Raw genomic sequence first — 19,684 nt, forward strand, 5'->3', positions numbered from 1 at the left:
TATCTTTGGTTGCTATGTCCTTTAATAGCTGGTCGGGAATTCTGAGCTCACTCACGGTGGACGAGCTCCTCCACTTGTACCAAACCAAGAGCACTCCCGGCTCTCATGGCTTGTATTATTTTTCCTCTTGGTCGGGCAAGGGCTAAGACGCTATCTCGAATGGAAGGACTGGTCATTTTTTTACGTCCAGAGGATGAGAGGCTTCGGTAGCTGAGCTGGAGGGCTTATCTTCTTAGGTCTTGACTTCCTACACCCTGCCAAGTTGGAACACATACCTAGCTCCTGAACTTACATCTTCTTTTTTTTTTTTGTGCTGACGTTGTGTTATTTTTCCTATCGCTTTTCACAGGTCACATCTCGACCGTTCGGATATCTTCTGTGACAAGTCGGGATTGCCCGATCGCATCTTGCTGAGCAATAAGATTACAGGAGGTTGGTTACCAACAAGCTTTTGCACAAGTTTGGCCTTTCTCTGAGCGGTAAGTCCTTCAGCTCAGTAGCTTTATCAGTGGTCGGTAACTCTTCTAATCACATCTCCACTTACCCTGACTTCTTCTTTTTTCTTTGACAGAGATGCCTAGTCATCCTCGGCCGAGTAAGAGGAAGATTCTAGTTGGGGCCAAGATGGATAGACTGAGAGCTATTGCAAAGAACTCCACCCTGCTCATCATCTTGAATGGTCTTAAAACAAGCATCTATGGCATCCCCTTGGTTTTAAAATGAAATTTTCTGTAGTTGTTCACCATCATCTAATGGCTTGTTTGGGTGCAACTTGAAAAATAAGTTCAATATCAATTACATATTAGAGATCATTGTTTAGGGCGCGTTTGGTTGCATGAAAAATCATTAGATTTCATGATGTTAGAGTTTTGAGCTTGATCAGACTAAGTTGGGAGATTGATTCTGTTCATCAGCTTATTCCATTTGGGCTGCATTAGGAGTTTTGGACATGTTTGGTTGTAGCACTGATATTTGGTGGAAAGTCCAAAGGGATTAAAATAATGCAATTTTGTTAAACTTCTCTCTTGTTTCTTTTTTCTTTTTTTTAAAAAAAAAAGCATATATCCAATCCAAATATTTGGAATTTGGATGATATATTTGATTTTGATTTCTTCCTTTTCTATTGTGTAGACTTACCTTCTCAAATAGGTTGGTTCGTTCAAAGCTTTGGAGAAAATGGGTATTTCTAGTTTTGGATGTATGCATTGATTAATACACATCCATAACTAAATATACCAATTTCTCTAAAGCCCCAAGGAACCAACTTATTTGAGAAGGGAAAGTCTTACACAATAGAAAAGGAAGAAATCAAAATCAAATATATCATCCAAATTCTTCATTTCTCTTATTAATTTTTTAATTAATGAGAATCGCCGACGGTTTTTAGCTGCCGCAAACACCGACGGTTTTAGCTGTCGAAAATGTCGTTAGTTTTTAGCCGCCGAACATGCCGACGGTTTTTAGCCATCGTTCTTACCATCGGAAAGGCTGACAATTTTAGCTGTTGATAACACCAATGGTTTTAATCTATCTACGAGCAACGCTGACGCACCCTTTACCGACGGACCTTGCAATGGCGAAGCCGTCAGGGAAGGTCATTGCCGATGGTTTTTAGCCGTCGGCATTGCCCTTTTTTGGTAGTGTGTCACTAAGGTTGCCTCTGGGCAAGCTACTAACAAAGAAGGTGTCTTTGAGATCACCCTCGAGCAACCCTCACCATTGTAGGGAATCAATTCTAGTCACAAATTTTGTAGCATCTGTAGTTTTTTGTACCTTGTAAACATTTTTTATAATGAAAAAGTGTTTCTTTAAATCTTATCTTTCTACGCTTTATCTGATATGATATGTTTGTGTGTTCTTCTATACTTGTTCTCCCCCCCCCCCCCCCCGAGCTTGACCTACTCGAGCTCGAAAATGAGATTTTTAGGTGAGATCCTAACCCTCTTCTCGTCACCCTTACCTTAACGAACAAGGCTCATTACTTGGTGAAGGGTGGTGGATCTTGAACTCTGTAGTCTCCTTAGGATGTTTCTTTGACTATTCTCAAGTTCTTAGGTCAGTATGGAAGGTTCCTTCATGGGCTATCTTCCTCAAATCATTACCCGATTAGTACAATTGTTCAGGTGGAGGGTACCTTCTTTGGCCTTTCCCTCTTCTCAGCTTTCTGGTTAGCCACTAAGTCCTTAACAGTTGGAAGGGTACCTCCTTAGCCCTTACCCTTTCCTTGGCTCTCTATTTACTACGCTTGTCACTTAGAGATGGTAGAACGGTTGTCGACATAGAAAAAGATACTTTTGATTTATGAAAAAAATTTATTTACAAGTAGCCAAAACATGAGGTATTTTATCAAAACTAGAATGCCTTAAGCGTTTGTAGAGCTTGGACCGAATAGTCTTTATTGGTAATAGATGTTTAGGTGCTTTGTATTATAAGGATAAGGCAGAGCTTATCCTGCCATGTCTTCTAATCGGTAAGTCACTGGTCGGACTATACTAGTGACTTTGTATGGTCCTTCCCAGTTCGGTCCCAGGTTCCCAAGTTAAACTCTTTTGTGATTAGGGAGACTTCTTGAAGCATTAGGTCTCCTACTCTTTAGCTTCACTGCTTCACTCTTGAGTTGTAGTATTGAGTAGCTGTTGAGGGTCAAATATTGCATATTGGACCCCATTTATATCTTGGTTTTATGAACATGATACTGCTTAATGTCCTATTTTACTCATGTTTGTGTTGCAAGGTGAATTTGAAAGTTTAGATTGGAAAAGGTGTTAAAAGCATGGATTTGACGCTCAAAGATCACTAAGACAGAATGGATCTTAGGAGACAAAGATTGAAGATTTCAAGGTCCCAAGATTCAAGAAAACCAAGTGGAGAATGAACGAAGCCGAAAGAACAAGTGCAAAATACACATTGACTAGACATCGAGGACACATTTGATGACATCGAACACAGATCGATGACATCGAATTTATGAAGGAAAATCGAGTTAGTTGCTGGATAAATTGAAGACGTTTTTCAATGACTCGAAGATTTGCTCGATGACATCGAAGGCCTGCTCGATGAGATCGAATTTTCTATGAAATTTCAGCAAAATTCATCGGACATATTGGGCACCATTTTCGATTACTCAAAGCACTCCTTGATGACATCGAAGATCTGCTCGATGACAGCGAAGGTCTCTTCAATGACATCGAATTTATTAAAGAAATTGGAATAACTCTCTAAGCTATTTTGGACACATTATCGATTCCTTGAACATTGTTCGATGACATTGAAGTCCTCTTCGATGATATCGAAGGTAGGTTCGATGACATAAAAGGAGCTGAAATTTGAATCGAAGTCTAAAACTTTGGAATTTGTAGAGACTACATTGTCTAATGAGAATTTTTCAGAATTTCACCTAATTGCAGTCTTTGATTCATCGTGGTGTATTAACTTTGAAAAATTTTCTTCCATAAGTCAATAATATCCACTTTGGATACCTAGGGGGATTAAAAGAAGATTTTATGCTGAAGTTCATAAATTTATGATCATTCTCCAACGTATCCAAGCCTACTGCAAAATGGGCTTTTGGATGATCTTTTTGAGAAGCCTGTTGAAAAATTTATTGAGATACTAGACAGAGGAGGAAAACATTCATTAAGAATGAGTAGTTTTTCTTTGCTTTTCTAATTTAGGAATATGAATTTATTACTTTCTTAGGATTAGTTTGATTTATATTAGTTTAGTTTAGTTGTTGATACATCTTTTGATAAGAAGTTTACATTTGCTTATTTGTTTGTCGCCTTCCAGGTACTTTTCATCAGCTCCTCTTTATTTTCGTTGCTCTCAATAGTACTGCTCTTATTACATATGTTTAGATTGGGAGCAGGGTTTCCTTTGAAAAATCTTCAGATTTGTACAGAAATTGTGTTTTTGAGCTTAAAATTTTTAAAATTTTCTGTGAAGTTAAGTATTTTGAAATAATCCAAAGACTGGAATGATAAGATGCTAATGTTAAGGATTTTTTAAACTGAAATTTTAGTTATTTGATAGATTTCAAAGTCAATTATGAAGTTATTATTGTTTCATTAGAAGTTTTTAAACATTGATTGAGTCATGATTTCACATATCACATCTAACTTACATATTAAATTTTAGTTAATATTGAATTGTTAACTTGATGATTATCGAGAATGATAAGAACCATACCCAGAGAATTTGTCCATCATGTTCAATGAGAAGAATTGAAAGTGCACAAAACTTTTTCAACAAGAAATTGTGATTTTTATAATTTATTCGGCTCAACCTTCGATCCGAACGAAGCCAACTTCAGTCCTACCTAAGACAGCTTAGGTGGGACTTAAGTTAGACTGATTCTGTACATTATTTTCAGATGAAATTCGGTGTGACCGAAGCTTAACAAAAGTACGAAAATGAAAGTCGGTTGCAAGTTGATGCAAACTTTTACTATTTAAATGAGTTTTCTTAGTTGTTTTAGATACAAATTAGAGCTTCGGAAAGAGACCAAGGGGTGACAGTTCTACAAAGTCGTTCTTCCTCTTCGACTTCTCAATTTTAGTTTGTCTTTCTTTTATTTTTCTTCTAGGTTATTGGCCATGTTAAGCTAATCTCTTAGCTAAGGCTAATGGATGAAGTTTGTAGTTCATTACATTATTTAGTTTATTTGATTCACAAAACAGTGGTTGGAATTATGATATTAGATTGAATAGATTTGAATTTTACTTTAAAGTTTTTGTATCGTTTCACTTTTGATCCATTGTTGACTCTGGGCACATTAGATGCTTGGAAGTGCAATTACAATGCTTGATTAGGGAAGAAATCAATCTATAAAATTTCTTGATCTATTGTAGACTCCGGACACAATGGATGCTTGAATTCCTTGTAATTGATGTCCGAGTGCTTCATAAGAAAATTGTTCACTTGAATTCATATTCTAATATTATTTATGATTGATTTAACTGGTCTATCTTTCGATTAAATAGGATAGTTCTTCGATTCCAATTGAGTTATAATCATTGAATCAGTAAAACAGATATTGTGATTACTATAAGTAGATTACTAGATCCTTAGTCATTTTTCTTATTGTTTAAAACCAGTTTTATCTCATTGGATCAAAAACTCAGACAAACCATTAGACTTAGATTATTTCTAGGTCATGTTCCTCATTCCTTGTGGATTCGACTTCGGTCTCACCGAGTTATTACTACATCGCAGCCCTACACTTGAAGTTGTCACAAGGCTATTAGTTTATTGGGCACATGACCCACTGATGATAATACAAACAATCAGATTATCAATTGCATCATTATAATTACTTTAACACGACGATCTACGTTGTCCAAACATTGTCCATGTAAATCAACAGTTAAAAATTGTTGGTTAATGATTTGAATATGATCTTGTGTTTGTGGCCCATCCGAGACTTAGAATTTTAGCATTTTCGGGCAAAGTATATATTTCAATGGGCTTATTACAACCATTGTATCAAACATTATATACATACACTAATTAGATATATTAAAGTTGATTTAGTAATTAAATTCAAACCCCTATAAATATACTATATATATCTATTTTTACATTATATATATATATATATATATATATATATATATATATAAATATACTATATATATCTATTTTTACATTATAGAAGATTTTGAATCTAGGGTGCCAAACGCAACATGGATTTCAAATCTAAGGGGTTCTAAATTCACACTCCCAAACATGCCTTAGAATTACAAGAACTTTAGGAGGCATTTGCAGTATGGAATTAAATGGGATTAAGTAGGATGAAATTGAAAATACCATCATTTAAATCCCATGGCACATTTGTTTTCTTCAACAATTGCTAGGTTTATAAGCTTTGAAAAATGAGTAATGTATTAAGAAGGGTGATGAAGAATTTATTTGAAACATGGGATTTATAGCAGAGGCTTTTTAAATCCATTTGAAATTTGGAATATACCATGCCATCCCTCCGGTGTAGTGTGCAGATCCAACCGATGAGTACATGTCAGCAAGTTTTGTGGGTCCCACCATGATATATGGACTATATCCAGACTATTCATCCATTTTTCAAGATCATTTTAGGACATGAGCCTAAAAATTAGGTAGATTAAAAGCCCACATGGACCACACCATAGAAAGCAACGTAGATTGAACACCTACCATTGTAAACTTCTGGGAGACCACACAAGTTTTGAATCAAGCTTGCATTTGAGTTTTCCCTTCAAACAAGTCTACATGATTATATGAACAGGTTCAATGGGTAAAAATACATCACGGTGGGCCCTAAAAAGGTTTTAATTATCTATATTATTACCTCTACTGCTTTTCGGTGTGGTCCATGTAAGCTTTGGATCTTCCTCTTTTTTGGACCCATGCCATAAAATAATCACGTAAAATGAATGGATAGTGTGGATATAACACATACATCATAATAGGTCCACATAACTTGTTGACGTCCATACAATAAAAAAGTTTATGATATTTTCAAACAGCGTCGTCCGTGGACAATGTGGATTTTGATGATTCCACTGATGAATCCAAATGTAATTTCAAATAAATCCTAAAATTTATCTTTTTCAATATTTACATTCCAAACTTGACATACACTGTCTAATAAACCAAGGGATATATTTATAGACAAACTCCGGGACCATGTCATAATCGGGGAAACCCAATTCCATCCCACTTAAATTTTATTTAATTCAACGCGCAAAACACGAACCTGAGAACTGGCGTACGATAGAATGAGCTCCTATTTTATCTGGTCCGGATTGAACTACATTCAGGTCAATTGTAAAGGCCACGTCGTTCACCACTGTCTGAAAGTAAAGCAAATATGAGATATCAGATCTATTGATCAAGTCCATTCTCAACATCATTAGGTGGGCCACACATGTACAAGAGATAGAGGGACAGTTAGAAAAGTATATGACAGTCCATATTTAATTAAGGGCGTGTTTGGGCAGTGGGAGTAGAAGGGATTAGGTGGGATGGAATTGCATCTGGTCCTGTGTCAATTCCACTCTATGTTTGGGAAGAATGGAATAGCTGTAGATGAATTGCATTGGATCCCATGCCAATTTCACTCAATGTCAGTAAGTTGGGTAGATCCCACCATGATGTGTGGGCTATATCCACACCGTCCACTCATTTTTCGAGATTATTTTAGAGCGTGGGCAAAAAAATCAGGTAAATCTAAAGCTCAAGTGGACCCCACCATAGAAAGCAACGGGGATTGAATACTTACCGTTGAAAACTTCTTTGGGGCCTCATTTTTAAGCCCATATCATAAAATGAGGTTACAAAACAAATGGATGGTTTACATATAACACATGTGTGTTATTCTTAGTAATTTCAAATGATGGTGGGTGTATCCATTCAATGTACCAACGTATTACCAACAAACCATGAAATTAATCTTATCCCATGGCAAAAGGGGACAATCCCTGCCATGGGTAATACTTATGTTTTTTGAATCCCAATCCCACTTAATCCCTTCTAATCCCACCGCCCAAACACGGGCCTGTTTGTTTTTCAAAGAAATGGGAAACACTTGGGAAATAGTAATTATTACAATTTCACTGCGTTTGAAAATTCATGGAAATTTGTGCCTGTGAAATTGGTTCAAAAGATGTAATTTTAATTTTTGAACTGCAAGGTAATGCGAATGATATATCCATTCCGTTAGTCTATTTTATTACAATATTTTCGAGCATGAGACAAAAAATGAAGCGGATCCAACAATCAAGTGGCCCACGCCAAAAGAAACAGTGGCCCTACAAAGTTTTTAACGGTAAGTATTTGATTCCCTTTTTTGTATAACGTGATCCAATTGAGTATTGGATATGCCTCAATTTTTTACTCATGCTATGAATTCAACTGGAATAATGGATGAACGGTGTAGATAAGCGAAATGCATCACAATGGGACCCACAGATATTTTGTAATATTCTTGGTTTTCGTGTCAAAAAGTAAGTAATCATATCAGGTAAGTTGTAAATGCAGGGGAGAGTAATTATTACTTTTTTACGCTGCATTTACCGTTTCACCCGAAAATCAAACAGGCCCACTCACCGGAAATCTCTCCACTTGAGGGCTTATTTGTCATTATGTAAAATGGCATGATTGTAATTTCCATGGACTGCGTCACTACGAAACCGCATGCATGCATGCATGCCTCATCTTCTCGAAGAGAGGAGCTTTTTGAGGCGCGAAGCAAGATATCTTTTCTTCTATTTATTTCAACGTCTCTCACCAAGCTACTATACCCGCATTAACTGATTTAACCCCTCTTAACTTTCTCAACTCTCAAGTCTCCCTCTCTCCTTTTCTTAATATTCCCACTTCCCAACGGTTCCCAACTCTCATTAATTACTTACTTCCTCTGTCTCTCTCTCCATTACACTCTCCCCTGACCCGAGGATTTGCAACCATACTCAGGTTTTCCCATTATGCAAGTGGACCCCATGGTTCACTTATCCACACAACTGGTATTGTGTGAAAAGGTGCTGCAGGCTGCATTTGAGCCACCCCAATCCCTACGTTAATATCAACATGAATCATAAAATCTATCTTTGGGTGTTTCTTCCTAGCTCGAAATGGACAATTAACATGAATTTTCAAAGTTAAAAATAATCAACCTCATTCAAACTAATAAAAATATTAGTCTCAAACTTCAATTATAGTTTTTATTGTTCATTTTATTGAAAAATAAAAGTACACAACCGATAGAATTCTGAAAGCCCCACGAAAAAGAAATAGGCCTCACTATATTTGCCTAAATAGTACAAAAATATACAGTTACATTGGAAAACTAATAAAAAATAGCCAATTAAAGCTCATATAGCAGACCAAGGACAGGGTCTTCAGACATCTAAAATCAATGGTGGTCCATTTTGATAGCACCAATAAAAATTGACGGTCCAAGTGCTGCCTACTTACATCAACAACTCGAACCCTCTAAAAATTTTAGACCAACGTCCATACAAAATTCCTATCAAATTTGGACTGCATGCAAAATTAGAAACTTCCATCCCAACTTTAAACTCCTATTTCATGATTATATTGGGTTAGAATTTCTGACCCATGGTCCCAAAACACCAAACGGTCCAAATGATCAAAAAATGGGCCCCACCCATACAAAACCAAGTAACCCAAATAAATGAAAATCATACTCGGGTCAAGGTTCATACACTACACTGGTCCACCTTGTAATTAGTCCACGAAGTAGGTCGATTAATGATGGAGCCAAACCTGTCAAGCATCAATACCCATTTGAAATTCCTTAATATAAAATCCCCTCCTCCACAAACCCTCTTCTCCAACCCTCAGGCTCTCCCTCCTTCCTTCCCCCGCCAAAAAGACTATTCTGCCCTTCCCTCCCCCTTAATCTTTACCACAGCCATGATGAAACGCCTCTCTCAAATCAAACTCCTCCAAGCCTCCGTCGCCTTCCTCCTAACCCTAACCCTAATCCTTCACTCCCTCCTCTCTCAAACAACCCTCGACCTCCTCTCCCGCCTCCTCTCCCAAAACCGCATCCTCGTACTATCCTGCGCCTGGTGCTTATCCATCACCCTACTATGCTACCTCTCCACCCGTCCTCGCCCTGTATACCTCCTAGACTACGCCCTATTCAAGCCCGACTACGACCGAAAATGCAGCTACGAGGTCTGCGAGTACTTCGTTCGTCGCAGCAATCGTTTCTCCACCGTCAGCGAAGAGTTCATGCGCGGGATTTACCTCAAGTCCGGCCTCGGCGACGAGACCTACGCTCCACCCTTCATATTCCAACACGACTACGAGGCGAAGCTAAAGTCAGCCGTCCAGGAAGCTGAAGAAGGCATGTTCTCAGCCGTTGATTCCGTCCTAAGCAAGACCCAAGTAGACCCACTTGCCATCGACATCGTCATCGTAACCTGCGGCATGTTCAGTCCTTGCCCTTCTCTCTCTTCTCTCATCGTCAACCGATACAATCTCCGTCCCGATGTTAAGACCTTCAACCTCTCCGGCATGGGCTGCAGCTCAGGCGTCGCTTCCATTGATCTCGCAGCCAAGCTGCTGAGCCGTAACCGAAAGATCGGCTACGCGCTCGTCGTCGTCACTGAAAGCATCAGCTTAAACTGGTACTTCGGCGACAACCGTTCCATGCTCGTCACCAACTGTATCTTCCGCGTCGGTTGCGCCGCCTCTCTCATCACCAACGACCCAGGGTGCCGCGGCTCGGCTAAGATGGAGCTCACCCTCTCTCTCCGCACCCACCACGGCGCTGACGATGCTTCCTACAAAGCCGCATTCCAGGAAGAAGACGCCAACGGCAACGTCGGCGTTGCACTGACCAAAGACCTCATCCGCGTCGCCGGCGAGGGCCTTCGCGACCACATCCGCACGCTCGCGCCACGTGTGCTCCCGGTCTGGGAGCTCTTAATGTACGCATACTCAGTCGTAACGTGCGCACTCTCACGTGGGGATGGGAAGCCGATCGTGCCAGACTTCACGACGGCATTCGAGCACTTGTGCATTCACACGGGCGGGAAAGCTGTAATTCAACAGGTTGGGAGGCTGATGAGGCTCGGAGATGAAGTTACCGAGCCAGCTAGAATGTGTTTGCACAGGTTCGGGAATACGTCGGGTAGTCTTGTATTCTACGAGCTGGCGTATTTCGAAGCTAAAGGGCGTATAAAGAGAGGAGATAGGGTTTGGATGCTGGCTTTCGGGACGGGTTTTAAGGTTTGTAGTTTGGTTTGGAAGTCGCTTCAGGATTCGTACCTAGATGATGATAATCCATGGAGTGATTGTATCCATAGATATCCGGTGAATGCGTGGTAGGGATTGCATGAGATTGGGGTGGTGGTAGGATGGTAATAGAATGAAAGATGGTGGGTGATTATTGGAATTGGACAGTGAGGGTGCTGAAGAAGGAGAAATAAGCATGAAGATATGTTTTTGGTGGTGGTGATGGTTTTTCTTCTTCTTCTACTTTTCTTTTTATTTTATTTTGTTTTTGTTTTATTTTCTTTCTTATTATTAATTCGGGGTTTTTTTTTTGGGATGGAAGGGTTGTGATTACTATTTACTGTTTGTTACAGTTATAATTGCTGCAAATGTGTTTTCATGGTGGGTAAAAATCTGATAATAATACAAAGGTTGGTGAAGGCATGGGTACATGACGTCTCTCCTTGGATGTTCATCAGGAAGGTCCGGACCAAAAGATAATGCCTCACATCATAAAGAGCCGTTGGTGAATATATCATGTCAAATTACCACTTATCTAGTAGCTCTAGCTGCCAGAGGATGGTGTATCAATGTACAATGAGAAACTTTTAAAACCCCAGCAATGACTTTTAATATTGAAACCTACCAAATATCAGCTTGATCCAAAACTTCTTTAGCACAACAAGTTTTCAATGGCGCAGTTTCTCCTGATTTCTGTGGTGTGGTTTACTTAATATATGTACCTGCCTCATTTTTTGCTGATCTTGCAAAATGGACGATGGGAATATAACAAATACATCATGGTGAGTCCCATGGAACTTGATGACATCAACACTGCACCCAGCAATCCGCTTCCTTCCCTGGCAATGGTGGGCCGACCGTGATGTATGAATTTTATATCCGTGTCTATCTAGTTTTTTTTTAGCTCATTTTAATATATATGAGACCAAAAACCAAGCAGATCGTAAGTTTAAATCGACCACTACACAAGAAACAGTGGGGATATATAATGACACCCACCCTTGAAACCTTATGATGGCGACGGTCATTTAATTTTTATATACCATCCAACCTGTTGATAAAGGAGAATACAAATATCACCTTGATCCAAAACTTACGGGACCCAGGAAGATTTTAGTGGTGGGGGTCCAATCACCACCTTTTCCTACAATGTCGTCTACTTTGATGTGGTTTACCTAGCTCTCCATCTGCCTTATTTTTTAGTTCATGCTTAAAAATGAGCTCCAAAAACTGGGTGGAAGATTAAAGAATAAAACACATACATCAAGGTGGGCCCTATTGATGTTGTTAGGTAACCATCTAGTCCGCTTCTGCTGGAGGGACCCACATTAACTGTTCTGAGTCTTTTGAAGGTCGGACGATGGGACCTATCTATCTGCTGGGAGTTAACATCGATGTGACAATGCGAAAAAATGCACTGTGCAGATCGTCCTTGCTCTCAGGTTTTCAGGTGGAGCATAGCTTGGTGAATGTTATGTGGCCCCAACCATCAGCGGTCGCATTCATCCGATCACATGAGAGGGCCCCATCGAGGATGGGCGCTGGATGAGCACTAGCAGCAGTGCTAATAATTTCACTCTCTCTAGTGATAGGATCGTCGGGTCTCATTTAACTGTTAATCCGGGCTGTAGCTTCAGCACCAACCATGTTGACCGTCCATTTAGTGCAGATAGTTGTCAAAACGTTCGTCTTTGTTTCAATCGTCGATGGAAACTATCCTTGGTATTTAATGATTATGACTACCTAATTAACAGGGGGGTATTACTTAATGGCTGTGGCCAACCATGGAGCTGTTCCATTAATTGGATTGTTCCTATTAATTAGGACGCGGATTGCGTACTGACAGTGTTACATACAGTTCTCTGTGGACTACGCATGATATACATGTGTTTTATCCGAGCCTTCTATCTATTTTTTCAAATATTTATAGAGCATGAACCAAATTTGGAGAAGATCCAAATATAGTAATAAGCCGCACCAGAAGAAAACGGTGGCGATTGAATGCTCACCCTTAAAACCCTCATAAGGCTCACTGTAATGTTTATCTGGCATACCTGTTGATTAGGTCAAGCACAACTGGATGAAGAGAAAACACAGATATCAGTCTAATTCAAAATTTTGGTGGCCTCTAAGAAGTTTTGAATGGTGAGTGTTCAATCACGACTCTTTCCCATGGTGTGGTCCATATGAGATTTGGATCTGCCTAATTTTTGGTGTCATGTTATGAAATAGTGGGGCCCAGAGAGCATTGTCAGTAGCCACCATGCCTAGTGACGCTGTCGGTAGGGAATCCGCGTCCGGATAATTAAAGTAGTCCTCTAACAGTCCATAGCTTCTAGTATTTAAATGAGGTGGACCATGTAAGTTAATCTTAACCTACATCGCCATGCGTGGGAACCATGTAAGTCAATTAAAGTAGTCCTTACAACCATTCATTTATTTTGGATTGTCTGACCAGCGGCTCTGATATCTAGCACGGGTGCCATGTTACACGTGCGAAGGGAATGCGCTTCCAAAATGAACTCATGCGAGTGTAAGTAGGCATTAATTGTACGGGCCTACTTTATAGAAAGCACGCCTAGTTAATGTGCGGTGCTATTTTGTTGGTGGCACATTCATGGAAAAGCTGATCAGATATATTGAATGGTGACAGCCGTATTATACCATTTGTATTTATGATCAGTTATCTACGCTAAAAATGCTTTTCCTTTTCATGGCCCAATAGCTAACTGGCACGTAAGATGTAAGTGTGTGGAAAATATGAATTAGGGTTCCGAGATACAATAATGCGAATCACGTCACCTTAAATGGTAACCGTTACCTTGCAAATGGATGGTGAAGCTAACATATTACTTTAAAGAAACCGTGGGGAATGGCACGTGCTAATAAAGAGAGTGGGGTTGCGAATATATATATATATATATATATATATATATATAAAAGCTATACGCAAAGTAAAAAAGAGAAAAAATAAAACTTACTCATATATAAGCTTTTTAAACTAAGCTTTTTAAACTATGCATGCTTATGTTAGACAGACCATTCTAACTAATGTGGCCCACTCAAGTTTTAAATCTACCTTATTTTTTTAGAAACTTCTAACATGACTCGCACAATAAGTATGCAAAATGAAATAAAGTCACACAATTGTTATTGTGGCCCACACAAAGGCTTTACTGCATAGCCTTTTTAAAACTATGCTTTGGTGTGGGCTACACACACTTGGCACTTGGAAAATCATTCTTATATTTCTGAGTAACGTGTCCCACTCAAGTTTTAAATCTTCCTCATGTTTCACCTACCCCTAACATGACTGGCACAACAAATGTTAGAGTGGAAGTCACGCAATTGTCATTATGACCCACACGAGGCTTTATTTGACCGGCTCTTTAAACTGGGAGTGGATTGGATACTGAATGCTTCGGTAGCCAAAACGCTACTGAAGTGATGCGGCAAAAAGCCATTGTTGGATGCCAAGCGGCTGTTTCCTTTCAATAAATGCTCTTCCAACGGAGATCCGTTAGCGGATGTTATTACGTTTACGCCGTGAACGCACTCAGCAACGCACGGACGTAGATTTCCTACCAAAAGACATTCCAAGAAGTTCTTCCGCCGGGAACCAGGTGGGGCCCACCATGATGTTTGTGAGAAATCCCACCTGTAGTCTGTTTTTTGAGTTCAAGTCAGACTTGAAGCCAAAAATGAACAGTTTCTAGAGCTCAAGTGGGCCAAAAAGGTGATAATTGAACGTTCACAGTTGAAATATTCGTGGGCCACAGAAGTTTTGAGTCATGCTAATATTTTTTATTTCAGTTCATCCCAATAGGAATGAAGTTATTAACGGTATGGATGGATTATAAACATCACTGTCGAACCCAGGTAGATTTTAACAGTAGGAATTTCCCTAATCACATTTTCCTTTAGTACGGCCCACTTGAGCTTTGGATACGGTTCATTTTTGACATCATCACTTTAATTGAAATAAAAAAATATGGATGGAAGGGGAGGATTTCTCACAAATATCACAGTGGGCCTGGGTTCCCAGCGCAGGAAGAAATCCGCATCTAGAAAAAAAAAAAAAAAAGCAATGTGGATTTTAACGGTACGTGGCCAATGGAAGCGGATTGCGTAAGTAAACTCTATGGGGTCCACCATGATTTATATATTTCATCCAGTCTGTCCATCCATTTTATAAGATAATTTTAGGGCCTTAGCTCAAAACCTTAGCATATGAAAAGCTAAAATCGACCACACCAAAGGAAACAGTGTGAATTGAATTTATATCGTTGAAAAATTCTTGGGAGCCACAGAAGTTTTGGATCAAGATTATATTTGTTTTTTACCTTCATTCATGGTTTTTGATCCTTTGAACAGTTTGGATGAAAAATAAACATCACTGTGGGGTTGGAAAGGTTTCAACGGTGGAAATCATTATTTCCACTGTTTCCCGTGGTATAGTCCACTTGAGATTTTTACAAGCTTCAATTTTGGGCTCAATGCCTAAAATTAGATAGAAAGACAGATGGAAGGTGCGGATAAATCGTATAAATTTACAGTGGACCCAATTGAATTTTCTCAAAATGACCATCCGATTTCATGGCCGAGTGGTGCACGGCGAAAAGGGAGAAAGATCCGTTAACGGATCCAACGGAGTAGCATTTATACCAAGGGAACATGCTGTTGGTGTCTAACCAATGGCATTTTGCCACATCACTTCAGTAGCGTTTTGGCTACTGAAGCGTTCAATATCCAATCCGCTCCCTTTTAAACTATCCTTTTTTGGGAGTGGATTGGATACACTTCAGTAGCCAAGATGCTACTGAAGTGACGTGGTGAAATATATTTGGTTGAATGCTAATAGCATGATTCCTTATAGTTAATGCTCTTTTCCTTGGAGTTCCGTTTGACGTCTCTCTCTGTTTGCCCGTGCACGCACTCGACCACGTAATGGTAAACTTTATTTTCAAGTCTTTTTTGTTAAATTATTTTTTTCTTTCTTTGCTCCCCTGCTGAAGCGCCGTCACCACTTTTCACAGGCGCCACCATAATGTATGTATTGTATCCACACCGTCCATCCATTTCGTAATATCATTTTAGGGCATGATCCAAAGAATGAGAAAGATCCAAATTTCAAGTGCACCACACTGTAGAAAGCAATGGAGATTGAACGCCTACCATTAAAACCTCTCTGGGCCACAGAAGCTTTCGATCAAGTTAATATTTATGCCTTACCTTATTCCATGTCCTTTTCAACTTATAAAAAGGTTGGATCTCAGATAAACATCATGGTCGGCTCCAGGAAGGTTTCAACGGTGACCGTCACCTCTCACTGTTTTCTATGGTGGGGTCCACTTAAACTTTGGATCTGCCTAATTTTTTTATTTACTCTCTAAAATGATCTCTCCAAATGGATGAATGGTGTGGATACAACACATACACCATGGTGGGCCCAAAGAACTTGGTGACATAACATCCGTCTGGTTCAGAAGCCAACCAGCTTCCTTTATCAATCCGTTTCCAACTGCGGCCAAAGCCATCCGCATGAACTTCCTTCCACACCACGCTAGGTGGGGCACACAATGATATTTGTGAGAAATCCACTCTGTCCATCATTTTTTTCATACCATCTGATAATGTAGGCTCAAAAATGAGGCAGATCTAAAACTCGTGTGGTCTGTACAGCTTGGAAACAGTAAGTGGGGGAATTCTGTGGTTGAAAATTTCCTGGGTCTACCATGATGTATATATGTCATCCATCTGGTTCATGAGGTCATTCCTACTGGGATGAACTAAAATTATAAAAACATTAACATAATCCAAAGCTTTTGTGGTCACTTGAATATTTCAATGGCAGAAGCCTAATCCTCACCTTTTCCTATCGTGTGGCCCACTAGAAGTTTGGATCAATATCATTGCTAGGTTTATGTCATAACATAATCTAGAAAAACTGATGGCCGGAATAGATTTATCAAAAACATTATGGTGGGTGCCACCTAGACATGTTACTATTTTTAATACTCATGTGACCGCATTTTTGTAATTTGTAGAGGAGGGGACTTTTAATTCTTTAAAGTAAATAGAGTTGGGGCGCCGGTTGGCTACTGAACCAGACGGTAACTATTCTTGCTATTCTTTGGGCCCACCATGATGTATGTGTTGTATCCACACCATCCATCCATTTGGAGAGATCATTTTAGGGAGTGAGCAAAAGAATTTGGCAGATCCAAAGTTCAAGTGGACCCCACCATAGAAAATAGTAGGAGGTGACTGCTACCGTGGAAAACTTCCCGGGGCCAACCATGATGTTTATTTGAGATCCAACCCTTGTATAAGCTAGAAAAGACATGGAATAAGGTAAAGCATAAACATTAGCTTGATCGAAAGCCTTTGTGGCCTAAAGAGGTTTTAATGGTAGGCATTTAATTTCTATTGTTTTCTATGGTGGGGTGCACTTGAAATTTGGATCTTTCTCACTCTTTGCATTATACCTTAAAATGATATCACGAAATGGATGGACAGTGTGGATACAATACATACATCATGGTGGCACCCATGGAAAGTGGTGATGTCATTTCATTACGGGAGCCAAGAAAAGAAATGAGTTGAAAATAACGTTTACCCCTTATTTGGTTGAGTGCGTCCACCGGCAAACGGAGAGAGCCATCTAACGGAATTCCAAAGAAAAGAGCATTAATTGTGAGGGAACACGCTCATGGCATTCCACCAACTGAATTTCACCACGTCACTTCAGTAGCGTTTTGGCTACTGAAGCGTTCAGTATCCAATCCGCTCCCAAGCTTTTTTGTGGCCATTTGGCCATGCAAAGACTCATTGCATGGGCTCTTAAAACTATGCTTTGATGCGGGCTACAAACACGGGAAAGGAACGGTGAAATAAGGCTACTGGCATGAAAGAGTAAAATGACACAAGTGCCCTCCACTGAAGTGCCAATTTCTTCCCATTTCCATTTACAACAAAAAGTTTATACCTTCCCCACACTAATTGCAAGGGCAAAATGGGCCTAATATTACATACATTTCATATTAGAGATGATCACATACAATCAGTTATATGTTAACCTATATTACCTTTCTTTAAGTGGAAAATATATAAGATTTTTCAAAGGCAAAATTGAAGAGAGAAGTTTCTAAGGCAAGAAGTTTATAAGGCAAAGATAAAAGAAAGGCAGCCAATAATAAATTATAGCTTGATCAGTCCTCTTGAAAATACTATGTATTTCCAAGAAAAATTGCATGCAACCGCATTTACCCTACAACCTTTTCTATACCTTTGCATTTTCGTTTCAAATTTGGCCCTTAATATTATAAAATGCTTACAAAAACGAGCCATATCTTAAGTTATAACTGGCTGTATGCATTTAATTCTTTTTATAAGGGGGAATCTGAGAACCAAAATTCCAAAGGCATAAAAAATGAGTTGCAGCATAGAGCTGGTTGTAGGTGATCAATCATCCAACTTTCTCCAAACAACAGTGAAATCATCCAACATCAAATATTTGGGACATGAGCCAAGTAGCTAGTGGGTGGTGCTATGTGGGCTCCACTATGATCTATGTGATGTATCCACACCGTCCATCCATATTTACACATCATTTTAATAATGTAACCCATAAATGAGGCTAATCAAATTCTCAGGTGGACCACACCATGGGAAGATAGTAGTGATTGAACATCTGCTATTAAAAACCTCCTAGGGCCCACTATAATGTTTATTTGACATCCAACTAGTATATTAGGTCATACAAACTTAGATGAAGGAAAAAAACAAATATCAACTTGATCCAAAACTTTTATAGCCCAAGAAGTTATTAATGGTGAGAATTCAATCAACATTGTGTGGCCCACTAGAAATTTTGATCTACCTCGATTTTGTGTTCATACAATAAAATTATCTGGAAAAATGGATGGACAACATGGATGAGACACATGCATCATGTTCGAGTCGAATGAGCACTGACCACTATTGGCTAGTGGTAGGGGATTAGCCAATCTATTTCCCCAATCCCTTCACGGTTGTTTCTTTCACTGTGTTTTTTAGCTATTTTGTAGCAGTAGGAGATTTCTTTAGCTTCTGGATGTTTGCCTTCTTATGCGCTTCAACCTACTTTTCAACATGAATTGGACAGACAAGAGAAGCCTAGCCAATCAGAGCTAACTGTGTCAGCTGTTGCAAGCCCAATGACACTAGACCTTGGTTTTTCGAGTGTGTTTCCTTATAGTATCCTATGTCTATATGCTAATGTTATGTAACAATTTAATATGGTAGGGTGCATACGTAACTTGTTTTGAAAATTTTAAATGGACAGAAAACTTTTTTGTTGGTATTATGCTTTTATGAATGGATTAAAATGAATGATTGTATTTGATTGAATGAATGAATGATTATGCACAGGTTTATGAATGGATTAAATTGAATGATGTATCCTCAGTTGTTGAGAACTAAGGTTAAAAGTTGAATTTAGCCTCAGTTTTATTTATAACAATAAGGGATTTATTTGGCTTTTAAGATTTTTATTTTAAAACGGAATAGCTATGGCTCTAGTCCGTAGCCATAGATGCCTTAGTTACAGATCTTACCTTAATTGGCTATGAATTCACTTCATAGCCTTATATTCTTTTGGCTACGCATGAATTTATTTCGAGAAATGGGTACAATACTACAGATGAAAACTGTAGCTGTCTTTCGTAGCCTTTCTTATTTTTGTTCCGATGGAAATAGACATTTTGCCACAAAAATAGCTACGAATTATATCCGTAGCAATATTGTCTAGCTACCACTTCAATCAGCAGCTATTTCTACGAATATAACCGTAGCTATATTTGTTTCGGTTTTATCTGTAGCCTTTGACACTTTTTCTGATTGTGCCTGTAGTATGCTGGGGTGCATTGATAGTCGCCATGTGGGGCCATATTCCTAT

General features: G+C 39.1%; 1 protein-coding gene across 1 annotated transcript; it reads left to right on the top strand.

The window, feature by feature from the left end:
* The first annotated feature begins 9,237 nt into the window (after positions 1-9,237).
* Positions 9,238-11,165, top strand: LOC131223444 (3-ketoacyl-CoA synthase 13-like). Its single transcript, XM_058218871.1, has one exon. The coding sequence runs from the start codon at positions 9,250-9,252 to the stop codon at positions 10,837-10,839; it is 1,590 nt and encodes a 529-aa protein (XP_058074854.1). The 5' UTR covers positions 9,238-9,249; the 3' UTR covers positions 10,840-11,165.
* Positions 11,166-19,684: the final 8,519 nt, after the last annotated feature.

This window comes from Magnolia sinica, chromosome 13, assembly GCF_029962835.1.
Source record: "Magnolia sinica isolate HGM2019 chromosome 13, MsV1, whole genome shotgun sequence".
Lineage (NCBI taxonomy): Eukaryota > Viridiplantae > Streptophyta > Magnoliopsida > Magnoliales > Magnoliaceae > Magnolia > Magnolia sinica.